Source organism: Podarcis gaigeae, assembly GCF_964106915.1.
Source record: "Podarcis gaigeae genome assembly, chromosome: 7".
NCBI classification, from domain to species: Eukaryota; Metazoa; Chordata; class Lepidosauria; order Squamata; family Lacertidae; genus Podarcis; species Podarcis gaigeae.
Genome location: NC_139683.1, coordinates 80,414,311 through 80,440,513, shown reverse-complemented (window position 1 = coordinate 80,440,513; position 26,203 = coordinate 80,414,311). Strand labels below are relative to the sequence as shown.

The window sequence follows — 26,203 nt, the reverse complement described above, 5'->3', positions numbered from 1 at the left end:
GGGGGGGGGGGGGCAGAAGAGGAAATATGAACAATGGATGGAACTTCCATCTGCGACATCACACCAAAGAATCCAGATAAAACAACCTAGCAACCTACAGCCACACAAATTACAGAGTTGAGATGAGGCACTGAAGTTAACAGAAAAATTCTTACCTCTTGGAAGCAGTAAAGATATAATTTAACCCTTTCAGTCCAAACTCTAAATTGTATTACTTTTCCCAAAGGTTCCCTCTTTCCCTAGCATAGGAAAAAGACCACACGTTTGGTAAGTTAAAAAATGGTTTACTTACACACTCTTCAAAGGTCAGGTTCATGTGTTTCATAAAAGGTTGCTCAGGCAGTAATATTCACCTTAGTTACAAAGCGGCAGAAGTTCCTAAATTACTGGTAGAGGAACTCAAGAATGGATGCTGAGAGCCATGCAGCTGAGCTGGAGCAACCAACTCAAACCTCTTCACATGCTGAGCTTCTCAAGTAAACTGGAGAACAAAGGCTTGATTACATAGTTCCTTCCAAGTTGAGGGGAAGTAGATAGTGAAGCCTGACAGGACAGCATACTCTATGGTATTAACCCCTTCATGCCTTAATTAGACTTAAGCATGTTGGTTATGTGAAACTGATTATCCCACAAACCCCTTCTCAATAAATGAACCACTGGGAGTCCCATCTTAACTCAAAGGTTCTCAAAACAATCTCTTGGTCGAGGACTGGTCAGAATATTGACTGTCATTTCTTTGGTTTGATAATACACCAATTCAACAAGTCCATCTTGTACCACATCATACACATAGAGGTATTTCACCCCAATATGTTTGGTTCTTGCATGAAACGTCTCACTTTCCAAGAGTCAGCATCAGTGTAACCTAGTAGTTTTGGATTGCTGTTGACTTGCAGTTTACAGTTCATGGCTTCCTTTAAGTATCTAGTAATTCCTTGCATATCAGTCCAGTCCTTCTCAGTGGGAGAGCTAACATCCCTGCTTAGAATAACCGGCCCACGAGCCACTCCAGAACTGAGCCTCCTGCTCAGCGAGTTTGCAAACGTTGCGCTAAACAGGCGCAGTGTGGTGCAAGGACTCGCTTCTGTGGTGCCGGAAATCGCATCTGTGCAACACCAGAAATCGTGGGCACGCGCGCCTACACACACACACGTGATCTGGCCCATGGAAGGATCTCCGCTGGAGTGAACCAGCCCAGGCAAGGTAAACCTTGCCAACCCCTGGATTAAGTACATGTAAAGCACATGACTTCCCCCAAATCCTGCAAACTGTGCCCCCCTGGCCCCGCCCCACCCAAGCTACAATTGCTTAACACCTTTGTCTCCATCTGCTTATAGGAGACAAAATGCCTTTAAGCAAATTGTAATGAATGAAACTAATCTGGAGAGAGTGCATTATTTTCCTTATGCTTCCTCTTTCCTTTTCTTTTCTTTTCTTGTCTTGCCTCTCCCATTCTACGTGTGGCTTTGCAGGAAAAGATAGAAGACTTAAGGAAGACGGAGACTGAACCTTAAAAGAAAATTAGCAAACATTTCCAGCTCTAACGTTTCTTTCTGTGTAATTAGAGAAAGCACATCTAAGTCCTGTGCTTTTAAGAGCTCTGCCAAGAACTGATGAAATTGCTGTGTGCTGCCAATATTGGCTCATCTAGTGCATTACTGTCTACTCTGACTAGCAGTGACTAGATGTCTTTCCCATTATCCTGCCACCTGATCTTTTAAACTGGAGATTGAATCTGGGATGCAAAGCATGGGCTCTGCTACTGAGCTATGACATCATACTGCCACCTCCCTTTATAACTTCAAAATAGCAGAACAGGTGACAAGCTGAGTCATTCATACAAATGTCTATTGTTTTCAGCATTCAGTTCAACATACAGTTGCAACTGAAATTATTCAACTCCCATTGCAAATCAGGTTTATTATCAAAATTTAAAGACTTTCATCTGTTTGCAATGAGCAAATCAAACAAAAGCAATTGAAATAGCTCAACACAGAATCGAAACAAGTGGTAAAAAAGAAGAACCAAAACTATGCATATTTCACTCGAATAGCATTTTGTTTAATAATACATTATTTGACCAACATGGTGGCACACATAAGATAGGAAACAAAGCATTACAGGTGCATGTTTGGATAAAAGAGACATCTGTATTAACCACCTGCTAATCCAGCACTACTGGTAAGGAGAGTCACTCAAAGTGCATTAGTCTCATTTAGACTCTGGGACCCGCTAACCTTTTAACAGCTCTAATCCTGAACTCAGGAGAGGGAGACATCAGTGTTGCACCATCTCTCACTGAAAAGTCTTCCTGTAACACCTCAGGAAGGCGAGTTAATTACACTTTGTTCTTCAGTTCTCCATTTATTGATGCTTCTGATATGGCACTGATCAGATCCTGCCGTCCAGGATTTCTCCTCTTGCATAAACTTTGGATGCCTTTGTAGATAGCAAACCCAGGGATAAACAGGCTTGGTATTCCTGCAAGGACTACGATGATAGCATAAACCCAGTCAGGATATTTTATCGACATTGATTTGGGAAACAGGTCCTGAGGAAAAGACGACACACCTCTCAGATAGTTGTAGGTAGTGATGGTGCAGAAAAGATGGAAACCTAAAGGCATCCATCTACCCATCCCCCCTGAACTGCATTTAAGCTAGGCTCCTTGGAGTGCAGGAAGAGCAGTGCCAGAAACTTACATTTTTGCTTTTGCAAAGGCCAAATTAGTATACCCAGCACCGCTAAAGGGAACTGAGAACTCAGCTACATTAGTAAAGAAAAAGTGTATTAAAACACTGTGACACCAGACAGCGCTGTGGAGTTCTTTCGCCAATGTGATTTCACTTTATGTTTACAAGAAAATTTACAAGCTTTTTTAAAATGTGTCTATATCCAGTCTGAGGTCCCATTCAATGCAGGCATGCCTTAACAGGGATTGTTATCAATCATTTAATTTCAATTAGTAGCCAATTTAGAGCAGGTAATTTATTTTCCCTAAGGGGAAACAAATTGTTCTTCTTCATCTGCCCCAACAAGATATTCAGCAAATAGTCCTTGTGGGGGTGTGGGAAGGGTTGCAAACTGTGGATTGGGCAATCAAACGCTTGCTGAGAACAGCATGTGTGAAGAGAAACCCATAAAATAACTCGGGGGGGGGGGGTGTGCTTTTTTGAACATGCGTACTTACGTATTCGGGATCCCAGACATTGTATCGTATTTCTTCTCTCACTTTCACCACGAAGTAAAAAAGGAAGATAACCAACATGATAAGAGGACTGATAAATCTCCAGGTGGCCTGCCAGAAGATATTGGGTTTGTGTCCAATCATGAACTTAATGTCATCATTAAATCTGATAATAAAGAGAAAGGAAGTTTAGAGAAACCAAGCTGCTTTGGACAGATTAAGGGCCAACTCACACATGCATATTCATTACTTGGTAACTGTCATAAGGAAAGAGGGCATTACAGATACGTCAGAACTGACAGAACTTCCATATCTGCTTGCATTGCCTAAAACGTTATATCTTGTAATGGAATCGGCTCTTACATTCAGAAGCTGGTTATCAAGTGTAGACAAACTGTTGCAGGAATTTATGTATAGGTTGGGGGGGTTGCCCCTCCAGCAGATATCATGCACATGCAGCCCACTACCAAAACCAGCACAATTGCTTTTGTGACTTTTGTGATTTGTCCCCACAAAACACCCCATCACAGTTTCTTCCTATCTATTCAAAGGGCCTTTGCTGCACGATACCAAATGTAACAATTCACTGATAAATGTATCTATGTACTGGCTCACTGGGAAAACTTCAGAAATTCATATAGACATGTGAGCTCAGCTACTCAGCAGCCCCTCTGCCTGAGTGATAATTCCTGGCATCCTGATACCTGAATGCCAGACAGGTAGCCATTCCAGGAATAACAAACCCAGATGAAGACAAAAGGGTGTGATTAACTTGGCTGGGAAACAGGGAAATGTAAATATCTTTTTTGTTACACTTGATGGGTGTTTGGTGGAGGGCAAAGAGAACCATGGGGCAGGGTCCAGGATGCAAAGCATTTTGCATGCATTATATTTGTAATCCTTAAAACAGTCCAGTAAGGTGGACTTATAAATCATTTAGAGATTTTATTACAATCAAGCAGTATATAATTTTTGTTGAACAAATAAAATTATTTTCCTTGTACTTTTGAGAGGCGGGTGGGAGAATAAGTGGCTTGCACAAATCTAGCTACAGAATTTGTGGCTGACAGGAATCCAGAGACACTTTCTATTTGAGAAGGTTTCACATCTTACCTGTCTATCCCATATATGTAGACAACGGAAAACATCTCGAAGAAAGCAATTATCAGCAAAGGAATGGAACCAGCAAAATTATCAAACAGAGCCAACCAATAGTTTCCTGATCTCAGCACAAAAATAATGGCAAGCAAGAAAGATGTCACACAAATCAATCCTGTAAAGAAACAGCAAACACGATCAAATAAAATAAAATGTGAAGCAGAAAGATAAACTAAGAAAATTAAATAAATATTATAATACAAGAAACATTGACAACACCTCAAGGATCAAATCAGCTAGACATGAAGAAAATGTATTGATCCAGTTTTCACACATCACGGTGAACAAGTTAACAGTTTATTGCAAACACACTGTCTCTCCCACCCTCTGCTCATTCTGGTAGGAAAGAAGCTGATTTCTGCCATAGTATTACATCCAAGCCAGGAGCTATGATTTGTTTCATTCCAACAAAGCATGCTCAGTAAGCCAAGAAGAAACATTGAGTACAGGTTGTGGCTTGCTGTGAGTGAAACAAACCAAGATCCCTGGCTCAGACATAACACTAAGCCAAGAATGGTGTGTTCTTTCCTCTGAACAGTAGCTGGGAAGACAGAAACAGACCAAAAAAGTTGCAATCTATGGTTGATTGCAATGTGCAAACAAAGCCATTCAGTTTTTGGAACTCTATGGAGGATTTAAAGTCAAGGGGAAAAGAAAAGAAATGGCTCCTTCAATTATTGTTATAGATTTAGGAAGTTAGGAATAGTTATAGATTTGTAAGGACACTGCTTCTGAAATTCATAGTTTGAACACCTCAGATAGACTGGTCCATCTCAAAAGGGTTGCTGTGCAAAAAAAAAAAAGCAAAAAAGCTGACTGCTATCCAAAGCTACATGCTCACAATCAATTCCCTTCTCCTCCATCAGCAATATTCAGCAGCAGGGGTTGCTTTACTGTGTTTGGCTGCAAATACAGTCCTCTGAGTAGCTACAGTGATTTCACTTTGCCTGGCTTGCTGGCAAAACTCATGAGCAAGTTGCTGACTTTTTACCATCATCTTTAAAACATGCTTCATTCATACTGGGTCAGATTCAACTAAGTTGTTGTGCTAGCAAAAGCCAACACAACAAAGCCTGTTGATGCAATAGTACTTTTCCCCAGCCGTCCTCTGCACCATGACCGCTGCAACCAACCCAAAACTGCTGAGGAGGGTCAGGAGGACCCCACAGAACAGGGGGAAAGGGAAAGAGCATTCTTTCTGGCAAACAGAAATGCTTTTTCTGATTGAACTATTGTCTTAGTGCAATACTGAATTCCACCCAATGAAAATAAAGTATTACATCATTTAACTTGAAAGAAGCAATATACTACTTGAATTATGATGACCCTTTGCAATCCCTCTGTGGCAACACCCTGATTATACTACCATTTCTTTCAACTAACCTGTAACAAGTTCCTTAGGCCATTTTTTCGGTATGATTTTGAGATCATTCAATGGCACCATAACACCCTCTATATTCCCAAACATAGATGATAAACCTAAGCAGAACAGCATGATAAAGAAGAGGATGGACCATATTGGCGAGGCAGGCATTTTGGTGATGGCCTCAGTGAAGACAATAAATGCTAAGCCAGTTCCTTCAACACCCTGTAGAAAATAGCAATAGATATAGATGGAATAAGACATACAATTATTGATCATTTTAAAACACACTTTAAGTCACTCAGGTTAGACCAACTACAGCCAACTTCCTAAGCCAATAGGACTGTATCATTTATCATTCTATCACTAACTGCTCTTCCACCAAAGCACCCAAGGAAGAGTACAAGAATAGAACCAGATAAAATAATCACAAAAGCTACAATGAATAAAGTTTTTGTTCAAGCAACAGCAGCCATATGCTAAAATCAGTTACGATAATTTCCAAGAGGGTAAATAAATTCTCTCTCTCTTTCATTTATGTTTATATAATTTGGGTCTTACAATGGTCCAGGACACATGTGGTAAATCATAATTAATGGTTCACCAGTAATATGGAAGTGACTCATGCTTATTGATATAAAGTCCTTTATTATAATCTTGTTAGCTTCCATGTTATCACCTTACATCACTTAAGAATGATTCCAGGTCACAGGTCTGAAATGTAAGAGTTGCAAAGGTTGCTGGATCTGTCGTGTTGAGCCAAGCTTGCATTTGTTCAAAGTTTTCCTGGGTTACATTACCTTCTGGCAAATCAAATGCATTTGTCAGGGTGAGGATATTTCTGCAAATGCAAAAGGAAAGCAGTCAATGCCTCTTCAGTCAATGCCTCTTCACACAGATTTCTTAAGTTTTATCATTATGACAATGAATTAGTAAATAATTTTTTTATGCTCACAGAACAACACATTTAAAAGAATGCAGATACATTACAGTGGGGTCAAAAGTAAGTTCTGACTTTACCATCTGCTTCCTAATTTCTATTGAAAATAGAAAGTATTTTGCTACTGTACTTTATCAGGCAGTAATAAAAATAGAGGCATCAGTTAAATAAAAAGATATCAGATCCTTAGAGGCAGAGTTCTTAATAATATGGAAAGGTATGCCTCCCAAATCCTATATTTCCTGTGCCACAAGGACAAAGTTGTTAGCTAAGTTAAGAGAGCTGAGGGCAGAGCATTAAAATAAATTAACTTACATGCTCTCTCCTATTTGTAAATAGCTAATGTTTGCCCAGATACAACAAGGGTTATTTGTACATAGAAAATGTTCTGGCAACCACATGCCCACTGTTTTCCCACATCATTGACAGTTCTGCCCGTGTTGCTTGCTTATTAGAGAAGACAACTGATCCCACAAACCCCTGGAACTATAATTGTCTGTGCAATTGGCTCTCATATTGGGGAGGGGGAAGAGAACAATGATCTGGGACACTTTAATTGGAAAACAGGAAAAAAACTTACTGGCTAAAGCAATTGTCATATCTCTCTGTTGCTCTGAATCCAATGATTGAGTATATGACAGTAGCTGCATAAATGGATGTGAGGCCATTAATCACAGAGATAGTCAGAGCGTCCTTCTCACAGTTGTTACTGGAAACCAAAACACAGAAACAAGCTCATTGGGTGATCTTGGGCCAGTCACTGTCTCTCAAGCTTATGTACCTCTGGGACTTGTGAGGTAGAAATGTGTGGGGTGGGGAGGTGGAGAAACGTGTGTGTGAGCCCTGGTTGCTCAGTTTCCTACATCTTGCATGATAAGAATTGTGCTACAAACAGTAATACACAGTCTTCAATATGAAAGAAAGGAGAAGGAAGGACTTTTCTAGACCTCGATCTTGAGCTACTTGCTTTCTTCTTCCCATTTGTTTTTTGTTTTCTTTTTGTTTTGCTCAGGAAGAACACATGCCTTCCAAGATACTTATGAGATAGGATTGTGGGGGGGGGGGGTCACTGTCAAGAAAGGAACTACTACCAATTGTGAAATTGTGTTCTAAAATTGACTTTTTCTATTTGGTATGGCAACTTACTGAATTGAATTATAACTAGAGAATGAGATGAGGCCTCCAAAGGCAAGGGAAAATGAAAAGAATACTTGAGCTCCAGCATCAAGCCAAGTGGTTGGGCTAGCCAATTCTGCAACCTGAGGAACAGAACAAAAGAGCTTCAAAAATTGGATAACTTTACAGCTAAAATGGAACAAAGGCATGTCCTAGCTGACTCTGAGCATGCAACCTGTTCATTTAATATAAAGTGTGGTATGGGAGAATCCCACCACTAGGACCATCCTACTCCTGTCATTCAGTGCATAATCCAGCAGGCAGGTTGAAGGAACTGTCCATAGGAGGAGAAGGGTGCAGAATGGACAGGCAAGGCAAGGAAGGCTATGCGTGTGGACAGCCAGGCATAAGATTTTCAAGAGAAACCTGCCTTAGCCCTGTCTATCTAGCTCCTTCCTGTCAACACTGACTGCCAGCAGTCCTCCAGTGTCTGACGAAGAGGCTTTTCCCCGGTCTTTTACTTGCGATCTTCTTACTGGCTATGAACCATGCTTGGACCTCATTTGCTACCTGTGTGCAAATGATATATGCTTCCATTGAAATAGGGCACCTCCCATGCTCTTGATTAGAGAGATGAGTTGCTCGGACTGAAGAGCCAGGCAGAATGAGGGTTTTATGTGTCAAGGTGGAACACAATTGCCCCCCCCCAATCATCTGGGAAACTGCTGAATCAGCAGGTGATATTTGCAGGAGCCTCAGCTAACACGTTAAACACACAGGTAGGAGAGGGCAGGGCATCACCATTTACTATGCAACCCCTCTCCCTCAGCAAAGTGGCATGTCTGTCTGTCTATATGACTTTGATCATGGAGGGCTTAATGATATCCAGAAAATAATCAGTGTAAATAATGCTGCAAATGGCTCATTTCTCTTCAAACTTTCAGTTATTCTGTTTACTTGGGGTGGTGGGTGGGGATCTAATCAATACTTACATCAGGCGTGAAGAGATATACAATTCCACTGGTTGATCCTTTCAGTGTTAAGCCACGGATCAGGAAAATTGTAAGCACAACATAAGGAAGTGTTGATGTTACATACACGGCCTGGAGAAGGAATATGTCAATTGAATACGCACAACATGAATACGCCTCTTTTGTTACTCTTACTTCTTTCATTCCTTCCCATCCACAGCTCTATTGTCTCCCACACTGTTGAAATTTTTATTTGTCACTTTCAGAGCCGAGAATTGCCTTCCCCACTACTTAACATTACTCTGTAAATTGCCACGTGCATTGATGGCACAACATAAACCCCCAAGGAAAATTTAAAGCATGGGGTAAATTTGTTTCAATGAAAAATGGCATGGAAAGGATGGAACTGGGAGAAAAACCATAAAGATTTGCATGTACTATCTGTTGCCAGTATTGCAGGTGTACAAACTGTAATTGTTCTATGGGAGCTACTTCTGCAGGGTCTGACCCCACATTATATGGGTGTCATCTAAAACAAGAACCAAGTGGATCAGGTGAATGATGTAGCTCAGGAAGGAACCACATCACTCAGTCTGTCTAGATGGTAGCAGATCAGATTGAGGCTGTACCACATGAAACCAAACCCACACTGCATAAGCACTACAATAATCTGGCTTGTATCTGCATATATTTACAAATGACTTTTCTGATTCAGCAATACATCTGAACCTGGCCTCAGATAACACTATGTGCTGCAATTTCTTTAGAGTTTACAGGTCACACATTGAGACAAGGGCTTGTTCTTACCTACAATGCCACAGTATAGACGTTGCGGCAAACATGGAATTTCCACCCCTCTGTTTGTCCCCTTGTGCTGTATTTGGTTGTTCTGGGGCATGTGTGTACACTGGTGCCGATACGTGTTGTTGTTGCTAGGCTTGATCATTATTATAAACTGCTCATATTTTAGCATGTTTTTAAACCTTTGTTTTATATTAGGGCTCTGTATAGCTGAACAGCACATTGCGTGAGACAACTGATAAAAACAACAAGTAAATAAAATAAATAGTAAAGTGAAAGCTGAGGCAGGGTGGAGAAGGATCTGTTGGGAAAGAAGTGGCCATCAACAAGGAGAATGTTTTGCCCCCTTCTGGCCCAAAGATACCATCCAGGGTATTAAACACACCCCAAGCCCCGCTTAAATCAGCACACACAGAGACAAGTCTGTGAGCCCAGTTTGGGGGAAAGCAGATGCAGCAATCCCTAAAATGGTTGGAAAACAGAATATAAGAAGTAGCTCTGATTTTGTTCATACAAGACAAAAGTACCTTTCCTGTTGTTTCAATGCCTCTAATTGTGCACACGTACACCACTCCCCAGGCACATACTAAACATAACAGCAGCCACCACTGTACAGTTCCAGTCTCGTCAATATTGGTGGAGACATTTAATGTCTTCCTGTACCAAAAATAATCAACAGAAGAGCTCTTTGCACATTCGTACACGTAACCTGAAACCAAAGAAACAGTCCTATTAAGCAATGCTACAATCCAGTGGGAAGCTTTTCTGTGCAAGCTCCATTATAATGAAAAACCACAGTGCACTCTTGCACATCTCCCATTAATTTCAACAGAGCGTGCACAATAACTTTTACAGATTTGTTTCATTTAAAGAATCTATACCCTGATTTCTACTGCTTGTCTCAGAGCAGTTTACAGTAAAAATAAAACATACAATGTACAAAATTTAAAACATTGGAAACAGAAGCATTAAAACAAAGGTTTCCGGGGGTGGGGAAACATCTTAACCTAGCATCTGACACTTAGCAAGGACGATGACTGCCTGATTTCGAACTTTCAGTGGCCTATGCCACAAGCTTTTTGTTTTGTTTTGTTTTAAAAACATTGGCAAGAAAGCACCTGACCTTTGCAAGGACACCGAGAGTGGCTTGTGAAATTCATACCCAACTGGGGTGCCTCTTTATGCAATTGAGATGTTTTGAGTCAATTCTTCTAATCAATTACCGGTAATCAGTAAAAAGATGCAGACTTATTTAAAATAAATATGACTGGGTGTGGGTGGGTGGAGTTGCTATTGCTTCCTCCTCTGCCTATCAACCTTTGACCAGTCACTCCTCTTCCCTCAAGAACAAAAGAGAGAAGCACACATTGGCACTGCATGAAATGCAGCACACAGGAACCCTCCATTCTACCAGCCTGGTAGAAACTGAGCTTTTCTGTCTGAGTGCTTTTTAAAACTTTTGCCCTGCCATTTCCCCCAGGAAAACCTGCTCTTTAACTCTGAATTGGAACAAACAGTAATTTGGGTTTTCCTCAGATTGCCATAAAGTGTGGGCTTTCCTGGGGAAAGTGGCAGGACCCAACAAAAAAAGTGCAGACCTATGCCTAGAGATTCAGCACAAAAGAAAGTCTGGGTGAGCCCTTTGTTTGACTGATTGTTTCAGCCAATCGGCTACTTTTAATTGGTGGCCACTTTTTTATTGAGTATAATAATCAGTGCCACCCTAGATTGCTGGTAGAAAGCAGACATGGATTTATTTAAACCAATCAGACTTTACTGAGTCACCAAAACATAATTCATTTCCAGGGCAGTTCACAAAACAAAAACAAAAAAACAGTTAAAATGCCATGCAATTTCTAAGCCAGACTAAAAGATTACAACACCTTGAAAATAATGTTAAGGTCAGTTCTCATAGTGGTTTTCAGAATTCAAGACGCAACACTTAGCTCAACCTGCTAAAACTATAGCTTACCCAACAGGCCTTCCAAAACAGCCAAAGGAAAGCCAGTGGTGAGTCGAACCGATAAGCCTCCCTTGGAAGAGAACTTCAGATAATGGGCACCCATTATTAAGAAAAGTCTGTTCCTCAAAGTCATTGGCAATTGGAACCGTAACTCACCCTTATTTCCAAATGGTTCTGATGCCAGAATAATGTGCAGGATAGCTCAGTTAATATAGCTTCCTGGATCTTGGCCCTTCTGTTTGGACAGTCACTTAGATCTTACCGCTGGGCAATAGTGATGCTTCTGGGATTTCTCTGCACCCACCAGCTGTGCTCAGGGCTGGCCTTGCCATGCAGCAGTGTGAAATAACCTGCTTCGGGTGACACTATGAAAGGGAATGGTGTCTGAAGGCAAGAATTGTTGCCTGAACGGTGGTTCAAGACTTTTTAAAGTGTTATTCTTACCATGGGGAGATGCCATTTGGCAAGGGACCTAGAGCATCTGCTTTGCATGCAGAACATCCCACGATCAATCCCTGACATCTCCAGGTAGGATCGGAAGAGACTCCTACCTAAAACCATGGACAGTCACTGCCAGTCAGTGCAGACAATGGTGAGGTGGATGGACCAATGGGGAAATCTCTATGTTCCTATATTTGTTCCTAATGGCCAGTATGAGGCAGGAGGTGGGGTGACAGAAAGTATTTATTGGTTAGATCCAAACTATGTAGGACACATTTGCTTTCCAATGAAATCAATGAGCCTAATATTAGTGAGAAATGCAATTAATTTACTGCCCCCTACACAAGGTTTTCATATGTGCAATAGGTGAAACAAAATAACGTTTTGCTCTGAGCCTTACACTACAAAATGGTCTTGAGGAAGCTTTCCTATTGTTGTTGTCTCCAGCTCAGCAGATTAAAACATTACCCTAATTCAAAATGATCTTTGGTAAAAGACTGTATTTTCTTATGCTGTTTGCAGAGAGAAGCCTCTTTATGATAGACTGCTAACTATTACAAGTATAATCTGTACCTGTTCTGTTTTCATCAGCAAGTGGGCATTCACTCCAAGGCAGTGGCTCTTGGAATGAGTTGAAGAAATACCACATCACCCAAGCAATAATAGTATTATAGTATAAGCCCACAAAGAAGGAGACAATCATTGCTGCTATACCTGTAGGAATAGAGAGAAAGCATTTAGATAGATCCTTTTAGTATTTAAAAAAAATAATGATTTTGAGGAACAATGATGAGGAAATGAAATTGACATCAGAACAAACCTTAACAGGTGCAACAAAATTTTGAAGATGTATCCCTGTCCCTTTCCACACTGAAATATCTAGTACAGTGGTACCTCGGGTTACATACGCTTCAGGTTACACACTCCGCTAACCCAGAAATAGTACCTCGGGTTAAGAACTTTGCTTCAGGATGAGAACAGAAATCGCACAGCGGCGGCACGGCAGCAGCGGGAGGCCCCATTAGCTAAAGTGGTGCTTCAGGTTAAGAACAGTTTCAGGTTAAGAACGGACCTCTGGAACGAATTAAGTACGTAACCAGAGGTACCACTGTAGTTTTCTAAGAATAATCCACAGAAGGAAGCAGAAATCTCCATATATTTAAGGGTGCTGACCTCACAAAGATACAATTCCCAACACCCTTAACAAAACATAGTGCCCATAATTCTCCATGATTGTTTGAGTGGCATAAGAGGGCTTTGGATGTATGGTGTTGATTGTTAAAATCAATTTGAGGCCACAGACTGGTCCCTCATCAGTGTGTGTATCTGAGTTTTAGTCTCAAGTCAAGAAAGAAAGTCCAAATTACTTTTCACCAATGCATAATATACACATAGCTGATAAAGGACAGCTTGCTGGATTTTATTGAAAGACTTGTCTCTTCCCCCTTCAACAAAATCACTGTCCATTTCTTAAAGAAAATGGAAAAGTAGGACCATGTAGATTGCACTACTCTTCCATTTTTTCTCAAAAAAGAAGCCGGGACTTTATGCTCCAAGAAAAATGGAGGGTTGCAAATTGATTATAGTGGTGTGTGGAACCCCCCAGTAAAATCTGAGGGAGTGAGGCATGGTGATTCCAACCTAAACACCTTGCATGAAAGCATATGTATGCTTATAATGCCAAAATGTTGCTGAGTATTAAAATATATTAAAACTTACCTACGCCCTTCAGGGCAGGATGGATAGCACTCCAGACCCCCACACTACCTCTTCTAAGTCTTTGTCCAATGGCAAATTCAAGGTGGAGCAATGGGATGCCTTCCAGGACAAGCAAAATGAGGAAAGGGATCATAAAAGCTCCTGCAGGGGTAAAATCCAAAATGAGTACTGTATGTTTTATACCCAGGGTGGAGAACCTGTGGCCTTCAGATATAGCTGGACGACAACTCCCCGCATCCCTGACCATTGACCGTATAGGCCAGGGCATGGGGGCTGATGGGAATTGAAATCTAACAGCAACTAAAGAGTTCCCGATTGTTTTATTTTTCTTTAAATGCAAAAGGACAACTGGGATAAAGTGGTAAGGCTGCAATGGTAAGGAAATGCAGAAAAGGAGATACAAGAGCAATTGCAGCATATCCTTTTGTGAATAATGTATATTTTACCATGGTTTTCTAAGGAAGCAAGAAAAAACAGTGCATTACTGCAGAATATCAGGCATCATCTCTCGCCACACTCTAATACACTGTCAACATGACTACCTTTTCAAAATGAAACTCAGGTATTCTCAGGAGAGTCTTACTTCTATACATTGAGGGAGAAGTTACAAAATAAGACTCAAACCCATGTGTGGGGTGGGGGACAGACAGAGTGGAGTAAAAGGGCATCAAAATTATCTTTTTTCTTTAAAAAGTACTTGTAGTTTTATAGCCAGCATTGCTTGGGAATTCCAAGAAACCCAAAACTCAGTGTGGTTTTGAAATCGGTGGTTAACATCAGTGCAGTTTTGAAAGGTTCATTCTACCATCTTGTTTCAAATTGTATCCAAACATAGACAAAAAAAAAACCCCTACTCAGAAGCCATCATGCAAAATTTGGCTGTGAAGCATCCAAATGCATAGCAAACAGCTTTCCAAAATGCATAGTAGATTCACTCATTTTCCCATAGCCAATTGCTCACTGGGCGTGTTATCTGTTTCTTAAGCAAAACAGCATGTCAAAAGAGCGAGCAAAAGAGAGAGAAATGATCCAGAATAGCACTGACAAAATCATTTATCTCATACGGCATTTCTGTTCAGTCACCAACTGAATATACTGGAATATTTTCCTCCAGAGGGGAATTCTCTTACAGAATCATCATAAATCATTTAATAGCCCTATGCAGAAAAATGATGCTTTTTAAACTGTTTTAATCCAATGCTGAAACATTTGTACAGCTCTACCTTAGAAAGCGGAACATGAAGTAAATTCCCTCAAATGGTTAAGATGCTCTCACGTTACCCTCTATGTTGAAATTTGGAGCACACATTGTGATTACCTGAAAAATCTGAAAGTGGCACTTTTTTTACATTGAGCAGTTGGAAGTTCAGGGGGCCAAGTTTATCTCATAATGCAGGCCTGCACTCCAGCCACACATTGGAAACCATCTTCGGCTGATGTTTACCTGCTAGAACTAGCATGCAGGGTGGGGATTTCCTATAACAATGAGGAATGTGTATCTGAGCAAAATGCAAGTTTCTCTTACTAATATTTAATTGCCATGTTAATCAGTACGCCAAATATGTAACACATTGAGTACAGTACTGAAAGTTTAGAAATTGACATGTCCTCCTTCAGTGAGTGAGAATGTGTGACTGGCTTTTAAATAAACCCTTTCCTGAGATAAATATTAACACACCCGAATTGCAGTGAAAGCAGGACGGGAGGAATGGGCGTGAAAAGAAATTCCTGAATTTGTTTTTTAAAATTAAAAAAGAAAATTGTCAGAAGCAGCTTGAATCTCTCTCAGATTGTTGGCCTGCCTGTATGACGTCAAGCAGATCATTATACACTGTGGATCAGCACTTTGGCAAGGTGGAGATTCAGTAAGTATATTAACAAAGAGATTTAGGGGGATATGGACTTTAACCAAGTGAATGCAATGACATATGTTTTCAAGAAGCCTTGGACTTACCCAGATGGCACTGTGTCTCCCTCTTTTAGAATGTGCTAAAGCCAGGATAATAAAGAAATAAACAATACAAATCTCCCCTTTCCCTGTTGTCGTTTGTCTATTGTGTTTGTTTGTTTTTGCAGTGTGAGCAAGTCTGTATGTGTAGCTGGAATAATATTTTGTAGGCAATGGTTGCTGATACACTGGTAGGGTTATTTTGCTCAGGGTAAGGGACACGTAATTTTAGAGAGGTGTGAGTGGATTGGTGGATCTTATTTTTCTGAAATTTTCTTCTGCAGTAAAAACAAACTTGCATGAAAAGGCACAGGTCCTAAAATATTACAAAGTGATTAGCTGCATCAAGTAGTCTTATATTTCAGAGTATTGCCCCCCAAATATACTACAACACAAAGCAGGTGCAATGGTAACTATTTTAGACCTATTTTAATTGCATGAAAGTTAGAAAAACCTTTGAATTATGAAAAAAGCTGCTTAATTTAATAATGATAATAATGATAAAACCACCACCACCCGTGGGAACTGGGTTGTTCACAATAGTAATCATTTGTACAAAGCACAGCATTTCTTGACTAATCCTAATATTAAATTACCTCATGTTTGTAATTAAAATGTTAATGACTGTTTCCCTTTTACAGTCAGACACAAATGAGAAACCACCAGAAATTTGGGTCAGCCTTTCTTAACTTTCTGAGAATGCCCATTTGTTTAGAAAATTGTACCTCTGTCATTATTGCTGCAGTTCCATGCATGTTATAGTCAGGTATTCGGCTGACTGAACTCAACAGAACTTCATTCTAAATAAATGCAACCATATAGTACAATCATTTGCAAATCTCTCAATTTCCTCAAATGATAGGGTACATGATTGCTTTGTAGGTTCTCTCTAAACTAGGTGTGGTTTTTTTGTCATTGGAAATCATAGTGATTGAGAAAAACATTACAATTTTCCGCTCCATTCAAGCATTTTCACTCAATAAATGTCTGCCTCCACCATCTGCGTGATCAGAGACATACCTCCTCCGTGGCTCTGGCAGAGATAGGGGAATCGCCATACATTGCCCAGACCTACACAAAACCCTATGCAGGTGAGCATGTATTGTGCCTTATTATCCCATTTGGGTCTTGAATCCGCCTCTGTAGCCTCAAGGTTTTCAAGGTCCTCGTGGGAAGGTATTCTCAGTTCCAAGTTGGGGTTTGGCAGCTGCAGTTTTACCATGATGTCTCTGTGCTTGGATGTCCTTGCTCAAGAATCCGTACCTGGTCCTGGGGCTGGACGAAGAAAGGGAGCCTTGGCTGCTGGCTTCAGCTCTTTATAGTGAACCTTTGACACTAAACTTGATGGTGCTGACTTGGGGTAGAAAGGAAGCGTCAGCAAGTCATTTGATTAACCAAGGTTACTCAGAGACTTATTAATGCCTTATCTGCCAAAGCTCCAACTGAGAGCAGTGATTGCATGGTATCAAAATGATCAAGACAAGTAATGGCAATTCACAGGGCAATTTACTCCAAGGTACATAAAGCAGTATGTTTAAATAGACCTTGCCACACCCCTCTGCTAACCATCATTTGCAATAAAGTGAAGGACATTACCCCAGCAAAATCAAAGCCCATAACCAAGTTCCTGTAACTCCCTACAATCTCTGTTAGTAATCATGCTTCCTGAGACCTCCCACCCCTTCCAGTGTCTGCACATCCTGCATTGACGCCTTTACAAGGCTTATATTTCATTATTCTTAGTAAGCAAAATATTTGGGCTTTAGATCAATTTGGGCAAAAGTGTTACAGGTGATTAGAAATGAAGTTTTGTGAGACACTTACCGTAACATATTTAATAAATGGTACCAAAAAATTAAACCAAAGGATGGATTCCTCAATTTGATTAAAATGTTACAGAGCTCTGAATTTCATTAGAAGTAGCAGGGGGAACTGCTCTGCTGGCAGTTCAGATAGTTCAGATAGTTCTGGCCTATCTGAAGGGTTCTAACAGCCACTCTCAGCCATAGAGATGAATGAATCTGTAAATTTTGGTTTCTCTTTCATTTCTCATTTTTCTAATCTTAAATTTGGTTCGACACATTCCTGAATCAATTTGCTTTTTTAAAAAGGTCATCACGAAAATCAATTTCTGTATTGATTCACATGCATTTCCCCTAATGTACACATTGTTTGGACAACTGCAATGCAAAATCCAAAGTAGTATGAATTTCAAAGGATAACTGTTGGTTCATTTATTGTTTCAGAAAGTGCAAATTAGGTAGGTTCCCATTAAATTGTGAACTGAACTGGTGTTTTTCCCCTATCCCTCATCAGTCAGAAGCTGAGCAAGATCCAATTTAAGTACAAAACTGTAGTAGAAAAGTGCTGGCCCAGCTCACATTTCTGATGTTCCCATATTTAAACAGAACATTACTTTCCCCACAACCAGTCTGGAAATTATCTAAAATTCCACCTAGGAATTGGTGCAAACCGTATCCTACTTTCCCATGACATATACCTTGGAGAAAGAAGTGGATATGAGCATACCCTCAGGGTATTCATTGCACAGAAGTTAAATATTGCCAGAATCAGAAATTAATCCTATTATTAGCTGAAGGTGACACATTTAAAGTATCCACAGTTGACAATCTTTAAACCAGGACCAGATAATTTTGTAAAAACACTTGATCTCTGTATAACATGAGGGAATTAAAACACACTATCTCTATTTTTAGCAACCCATTTTAACTTAAAATATTGAAGAGCTGTGTCTTAGTAACTGCAAATTATGATAGTTTATTCCATTAAAACACAAATACAGTGTCTTGAAAAGAAAGAACTATGAATTCAAATACTCACTTTTGCAGGAATGAAAATCACGGGAGACGAGTAGTAGGTGTCACGAGAGGCATCTGTCGGGGCAAGCCCCGGCAACTCTCTTTTATTGATTATTACAAACATTGCCACAGGTGTGCTTGTGGCTGATTGGTTGATACAAACACAAAGCAACTGTTGATACAAACACAAAGCAACTGTTGATACAAACACAAAGCAACTTGTTGCTGATTGGTTAACATAAGTACAAGGTGGGAATTACATATGAACATTAATCACCAATAGATTAAAGGCTGGGAAACGGGCCTGGAACTTAGACAGGCATGAAATTATAACTAAAGATTGATATAGCATGACTAAAACAATTACTAATGATTGATCATAACATGAAAGAATATAACAATCGAGTTCCGTAGATGTGGTCAGCTATGCATTGAGAACAGGTCATCATGAACTTAAGATGAACTGAGCAAGGAGGGAATGTCTTGGTGTTTGGAACAGATTCGTACAGTGTGTGCAGAAGCAGAGAAAAGCTTATGAGTGAGACTTCCCAGAATGCCAGAGAAAAGAAGCAAGAAGCGAGACTTCCCATAATGCCGCAGTTATGTGCAGGAACAGAATTTCCCTTCATCTCCCCCTTTTTTCTTATTTGCGAGGCATTCTGGGTGAATAAGGCGAAAATATTTCGGGATACGTGGTTTGCCAGCGCATGCCCAAGATAAGTTCACCAGGGAGGATGGGACAAAAAATACTACGAGATACGTGGTGTGCCAACGCATGCTCGAAATAAATCTGCCCATATCTCCCCTTTGGTTTACTGCTGGTGTTGCCATTTCGCATAGTAAGCAGCAAGGATTTTATTGGGTGGCTGAGGGGGAGAGAGAAACCGAGAGAAAAGACGTATGAGACCAGGAATGCATTGGAGGAAGCAGCATAGTAAAATCAATATACAAATTATGATGATAGCATATTGAAAGAGATTACGAAGCCAAGTAAAGTTTGGCAGCCAAACGGTAAGCCACTGGGTGAAAGAATCCCAGAAAGCAGGAAATCCAACATCCTGTTTGATGTGATGTGTGAGATTTTGTAAATGAGAAATCTGTTTTTGAATAGCCTTAGAATTGTCAGTGATATTAAAGCAGCACATGTCATCCACTTGTTCGCATCCATAGTGATGAAACATCAATAAATAATCGATAGCAGCGCGGTTCTGCAGAAGACCATGCTGGAGTTCACTCTGCTCTTTGTTCAAAAGGTGAAGGGCTTGCAAGGTAAAGTTCAGAGCTTTTGCTGCAGAGCAAGCTAAAGAATTAATATTCCTGCTATTCCGCACAGCCAGTCCAGGGACTCCTAAGAGAGAGACAGCTAGAGAAATATATTCAGATCTGCTAGGGAGAGAGACAAAATCGTCACAATCATTACTCAATTCTACAGAGCGTTGATATCGAGAGCGGGATAAATGATGCTTCTTGGGAAAATGATGGACAAACGGCTTAAACAGCAAGGTGTACCATGGCTAATGTTCGCAGGAATATAATTAAACGTATAGCCTGGGCACGACCAGAACCAGCCTTCAGGCAGTTCTGTATATTTATATATATATGAAATATTTACATAATTAGAGCAATTAAATTTGTTATCCTTGCCCATTTTCACACAGTTGGTTTTTGTGCAATTGACCATACGGGCACAAGTTACATTAGAGGAGGCCACGTATGGGGTTAACAGATCAATTGCCAGAGATGGGCGTCGACGCAATTGGTTACCCCAGTGATGGTAACGGGAATAACCAAGGGTGCTAAGAGAATCATTTTGGGGTAGGGATGAATAAAACCAGGTATCATTTTGCATATCAAAAGGGTCATGGCAAACAGGGATAAGACAAGAGCCAAGGATTTCACCTATTGATACCTGTTGAGTTAGGCAAAAGGAAGAAACATTGAGGGTTTTTGCAAAAGATTCCCACACATTTATTGGTGTGGAATCACCGCTGTTAAGAGCGGAAGCAGAGAGGGGCAAAAACAAAACACTTAAAATGAGCACTATCATGGAATTTATATTAAGGCATGAAATGAGGCACAGAAGCAAATTATCATTTCCCACTTTTCTTTTCTTTTTGACGAAGATGGGGGTATTATCCGTCAGGGGGTCTGCATTGTTTAGCAAAATGACCTGGGCGCTTACAGTTGAAGCAGTTACCTGTTGGTTTATCGCCAGCTTGGATGGCACTGGCAATCAAAGACATTGCATGGCTCTGACTGCCAATTTCTGCACAGGTTTGAATCATATCGGCCAGGTCGTATTTAGGGCGATTAATGATTGACTGCAAAGCCTTCTTACAGTCGGTGTTTGCATTTTCAAAAGCCAATTTTTTCATCAATTCATTCTGGGCTATAGTGTTATCAACCTGCCGAGTGACTGCTTCTTTCAATCTATCTATAAATTGATGGTAGGACTCCGAATGTTGTTGCTTAATACTAACAAAAGAGCTCAGGGGTTGCCCTGAGACAGGGACTTTCCGAAAGGCGCGCTGTACACAGGTCGCAGTGCGACTAAAATGGACAGGTGTCAGCGTCGCCTGGGCTGTTATATTATCAAACAGACCAGCACCATAAAGTTCATTGGCTGTATGCTGCGGATCAGACAGGGTTACAGCACCATGCTTAAATTCACTGTCAAAAACTACATACTGCGCTGGAGACAGAAGCATGCGCATCAAATCTTTCCAATCTTGGGGTAGCATTGTGTAACCAGTTGCTATCCCCTCCAGCATCCCTGTCACATAAGAGGATTTTAAGCCAGAATCAGCAATGGCTCTCCTTAGTTCCCTCATAACAGAATAAGGGAGTGTCTCGTACAATACCTGTTGTCGAGCAGTCCCTTGATTTGTGTAAGAAATAGGGAAAGCAGATGGTAATTCCCCAGCCCACTCAGATTCATCCTCTAAGGACAGGAGCCCTTTCTGCCTTGCCTGAGAAAGTGCGGCACGCACAGCTGCAGTAGGAGCAGGCAAAGGAGGGGGGAAGGGGGATGGAAGCAGGCTGAGACGGTTGAGAGGCAGGGGGGTTGGCCGGGCTGCGAAGGAGGAGGCAAAAGCTTTGGATAGGGGGGGATTGTCTGTTACAGCCAGAAGAGCAGGGGTCGAAGGAGACGCCTGGGGGAACTGGGGTCCAAATTTAGCAACGGCCTCTGCACATTTCTGCCAGGTGAGCAGACAATGAATCGGAGCCCTCGGTTCAGCGAAGAGGGTCTTTCCGATCTTTTGCCAAGTCTCTACCTCCAAAGAACCAGTCTCTGGATAGGAAGGGCATTGGCAAGCGATCTCACAAAGCAATTGTTCAATTTCTTTTAAGGAAATATGAACACCCACAACCCGCTGTCTAACTAGAGAAAGTAATTCCCTGGCATGTTCTTTCTGCAATTTAGTCAATTCCCCTCCCATACTCACGAATTAGCGCGCTGAGACTTTTCCAGTCAAGTGAAGTACAGGGGTTCGGCTGCGTAAGGGATCTGGCACGTCGGGGGTCACCAGATGTAGGAATGAAAATCACGGGAGACGAGTAGTAGGTGTCACGAGAGGCGTCTGTCGGGGCAAGCCCCGGCAACTCTCTTTTATTGATTATTACAAACATTGCCACAGGTGTGCTTGTGGCTGATTGGTTGATACAAACACAAAGCAACTGTTGATACAAACACAAAGCAACTTGTTGCTGATTGGTTAACATAAGTACAAGGCAGGAATTACATATGAACATTAATCACCAATAGATTAAAGGCTGGGAAACGGGCCTGGAACTTAGACAGGCATGAAATTATAATTTAAGATTGATATAGCATGACTAAAACAATTACTAATGATTGATCATAACATGAAAGAATATAACAATCGAGTTCCGTAGATGTGGTCAGCTATGCATTGAGAACAGGTCATCATGAACTTAAGATGAACTGAGCAAGGAGGGAATGTCTTGGTGTTTGGAACAGATTCGTACAGTGTGTGCAGAAGCAAAGAAAAGCTTATGAGTGAGACTTCCCAGAATGCCAGAGAAAAGAAGCAAGAAGCGAGACTTCCCATAATGCCGCAGTTATGTGCAGGAACAGAATTTCCCTTCACACTTTAACCATTTAAATTCTGGCAATACATGTCTGAGGAAGTTTCAAAACCAACCTAAGTATTCAAAACTGAAATGAGGGTTCAGACACCATGTATACAGGAGAGCTTCAAGCACCCTCAACTTCTAAAACAATTGCACTAAATTAGAAAGCTGAGTTCTTTAGAAATCATTCATGTCATTCAAAAGATACAGGCAGCAACAGCTTTCTGGTAGTGATAATGCTTTAGGAGGGCTGACTGCTTCCAGTAAAAATTCGCTGTAGTATCGGTGGAAACAGAAAGCTGGTGGGAGAAGGAGAAAGGGATATCACACTGAGAACACTGCTTGACAATGTGGAATATCAGCAACTTGGGTTTTCCAGGGGAAAGGAAACCTGTGATAAGGCTCATCCACACTACCTAGAAAGCATGGGTCTGAGTGGTTTTCCAGTTGCCCTGCTGCTTTCCCAAGGAAAACATGCTATTTAGTGCTGAACTGGAGAAAACGGCAAATCCATGGGAAACCTGATTGACGTTTGCACCAATTCAGCGGAAAAGATCGGGTTTTCCTGGGGGAAAGCGGCGGGAGAAGAGGAAGTCTGGATGAGCCCTTCTGACACACTAGAACATTTGTGCTGCGTTCCTTTCAAAGCTGTGCTTATCAAGTCACATCACTGACCCCACCCTCATCTCTCCACAACATGCACACAGACAGACAATATTGCACCACTCTAGAAACATGGGAGATTCCCCCACACACACACACACACTATGCTAACAGCACACAATCGCTTATCCCTAATATACAAGAATTAAATTAACTGCCATGCTACGTCGTTTGGAGAGCATGAAGTCTCACTGGTATGTATATATATCTTTTGAAACCCTCAACAGTACATTTTAGGGGTTTTTAAAACATATTTTTTGAGGAATTAGCATCAGAAAATAACCATTTTTAAGCTCACTTTTACCATAAAAATAACAAGGCAAATAACATGGTAGACTATCTAAGAATATGACATCGAAAACCAACTAAGGTAAGGGAGGAAGTAAGCTGTCTCCAGGAAGACTTGTTCCAGGTATTCATTTTTTTTAATTGTCCCGAAACTTTTCAGCTCAATGACCCCCTTTTTTCAAAGAATGTATGTGTGGTTATTATCCTGTCAAAATTGACAGTGTTTGTGGGTCTCTTCACCCACAGTTCTGCCCTACCAATGTATTCTTGTTACAGATTTATTAGAATTACATGGGGGAAGGTTTTAGAAAAAACAATACACAAATAAAAAAGATTATTTGCTTCCTGTGCTCCTGAATACAAAACTTCAGACATCATCATACACATGCAAAACACATGTCATTACATTAATAGCCCCAGTAGGTTTTAGGGATCAAATTAATCTCTAACATAAATCCCTTGCTGGAGCCAATGTGAATACTATACTGGCTCCTGCTAGGAAGTCTAGATGCTTTAATGTTATTACATTACCTTGTCAATAACTCTAAAAAGCCTTTAGCTTTTAACTCCACATTTTCCTCTGATCTCTCTTGTACAGTTGCAACTTGTCCTTTCTGCGGGGTGTTCTCTGTATTTTTTGTCCTGACATATGCTGCAGATTCCCCTATGTACAAAGAAAAATTACAAATTACAGTGGTGCCCCGCAAGACGAATGCCTCGCAAGACGGAAAACCCGCAAGACGAAAGGGTTTTCCATTTGCGAGTTGCTTCGCAAGACGAATTTCCGTATGGGCTTGCTTCGCAAGAAGAAAGCCCATAGGGAAATCTCCGGGGATCTCTTTTAAATGCTGGCGGTGGGGAGCAAAGCCTTTCCCCCCCCCTCCGGCCTTCAGAAGAGGTCCAGGAAGGCCGGCGGGGGCCGAAAGGCTTTGCTCCCCACCGCCAGCATTTTAAAAGCGGTCCGGGATAGCAGGGAAGCGCTTCCTGCTATCCCGGACGGCTTTTGAAGGCAGGCGGGGGGGAGCAAAGACTTTCGCCCCCCGCCGGGTGGGAAGAAAAGCCCTTGCCCCCCCCAGCCTTCAGAAGAGGTCGGGGGACAGACTGTCCCCGGACCTGGTCTGAAGGCGGTTTCCATAGGAACGCATTGATTGATTTTCAATGCATTCCTATGGGAAACCGTGCTTCGCAAGACGAAAAAACTTGCGGAACGAATTAATTTCGTCTGGCGAGGCACCACTGTATATGGGGAAAGAGAACAATTACTCTGAATTCAATTCAGAAGGTATAAAATCAACAGTGTCAATGCTAATGTACACCACCTTGTAGTTTGAATCTCTCATGTTTAACTACATGAAAGATTTGTGGAGTTGGTAATAGGAAATAAGGCTTTTTTGGTGCAGTACCACATCTGTGCAACACTTTCTAGTCTTTCCAGTGCCAGGCAAAAAACAATTTTTTACTCTCGCCTTTTCATCATTTGAATTGGGTTTTAATCTCTTCTAAAATTTGTTTTACTGTCCTGCTATTTTTAATCCTTTCGATCTTTTTATTAGGTGAACTGGAATGTGGTTTCATTTTAATTATGTATTGTCATTTGTTGTAAGCTGTTCTGAAAATAGAAACACTGAAGAGTGGAGCATAAAAAATTTCAAGAGATAAATAACATGAAAAATCTTCACCAGTTTGGTGAAAACCTGAGGCAGTATATAGTTGTCACAGTTGTTTGCTGTCTTAACTCAATGAAGGTCAAGATATGATCTTCATCACACAATTTTAAGGTGAGTTGCTGAAATATACTCAGAGTCGCAAAGTGATTTCATGCTCTTTATTCAGCTCATAGTGGTGAGGAGGAATGAATGAATGCTGCAGTTTGGATCCTATTCAACTCAGTACATAACAGTTGCCCAAGGCCAAGTGAGCTGAGATTTTTAATCATGGTGTTCCCAGTCCAAGCCCAGTACTATAACTGCTACATTACACCAGCTGTCATACCCTTTCCCCCCCCTTTTATACTATATCTTGTTCTGTAAGTCTTGATGTGATTCCTACGCAACCAAGGACAACCAATGGGGACCAGCTCAATGACTGTCACATGTAATGGCTACTTGTCATGCCCCCTAAGTCCCACTGCATCTGAGCTTACTACTTCCCTTTTTCAGTCAGCTTAAACACTTCTTTGGGGTTTCTCTGAAGCTTCTCAAGGTACAGCAACCTATGGTTTCCAGGTGCAAGTGTCTTTACAATAAATTGAGACTACATGGGCTTATGAAAAAAATAACTAAATTACTGGAACAGAAAAAAATATTAAAGTTTTAAGGAAAAGATATTACAGGAAAAAGTTACAGAAAACCAGTATATTTCCCAATGGAGCAAAATAATAAAATGAAGTAGATTAAAACATGATCCTCTTTCCCTTGAGCTGAATCTCACTTTCTCTCATACACTCCTCATACAGTCCTGCTTTCCTGCCTTTCTCTCTGGCATTCAAATCCTTTTCTTATTACGCTGATATCCACATTTATCTGCCCATCTCCAAGCTAGATGCCTTTGTCTAAGGCCCAGTTCCTTCATATCATGATTTGAACCCAAGCTTTCAAGTGAATTCCTCTTCATAGGCTCACACCTTTACAGTAATAATTTCATACTTACACAACCTCTTATTTTCATAATCATTGTTAACAGTGGCAGAGCCACAATATTGACACGCAATTTCGACTGGCTGATTCTGCGG

The 26,203-nt window shown here is 40.9% G+C and overlaps 2 protein-coding genes across 3 annotated transcripts in view; both read right to left on the bottom strand.

Moving 5' to 3' along the window:
* Positions 1–2,039: 2,039 nt before the first annotated feature.
* Positions 2,040–22,661, bottom strand: LOC310849467 (sodium-dependent neutral amino acid transporter B(0)AT1-like). The gene is made up of 13 exons (XM_083749698.1): positions 22,541–22,661; positions 16,628–16,961; positions 13,660–13,800; positions 12,514–12,654; positions 10,064–10,245; positions 8,757–8,867; positions 7,795–7,907; positions 7,229–7,357; positions 6,393–6,549; positions 5,729–5,933; positions 4,301–4,460; positions 3,191–3,353; positions 2,040–2,551 (listed from the first exon to the last, which is right to left on the bottom strand). The coding sequence occupies exons 2-13, from the start codon at positions 16,827–16,829 to the stop codon at positions 2,339–2,341; spliced, it is 1,917 nt and encodes a 638-aa protein (XP_083605824.1). The 5' UTR covers positions 16,830–16,961; positions 22,541–22,661; the 3' UTR covers positions 2,040–2,338.
* Positions 18,366–26,203, bottom strand: part of MAJIN (membrane anchored junction protein) — a 31,248-nt gene continuing 23,410 nt past the window's right edge. For both annotated transcript variants that reach the window (XM_083749725.1, XM_083749724.1), the window contains exons 10-13: positions 26,122–26,197; positions 24,004–24,136; positions 22,539–22,820; positions 18,366–18,447 (exon numbers count right to left, since the gene is read on the bottom strand). In XM_083749725.1, coding sequence (XP_083605851.1) covers positions 22,763–22,820; positions 24,004–24,136; positions 26,122–26,197 — 267 coding nt within the window. In that variant the 3' untranslated portion in view covers positions 18,366–18,447; positions 22,539–22,762. The remainder of the gene's footprint in view (positions 18,448–22,538; positions 22,821–24,003; positions 24,137–26,121; positions 26,198–26,203) is intronic.

Excerpts from the sequence above, each read along its gene's own strand:
- LOC310849467 (XM_083749698.1), bottom strand. The coding sequence starts at position 16,829 with ATGGTAAAACTGCAGCTGCCAAACCCCAACTTGGAACTGAGAATACCT. Across the intron at positions 6,550-7,228 it reads TATGACAATTGCTTTAGCCA|AAATATCCTCACCCTGACAA; the intron begins GTAAGTTTTTTT and ends TTGCATTTGCAG. Across the intron at positions 3,354-4,300 it reads TACATATATGGGATAGACAG|ATTTAATGATGACATTAAGT; the intron begins GTAAGATGTGAA and ends CTTTATTATCAG.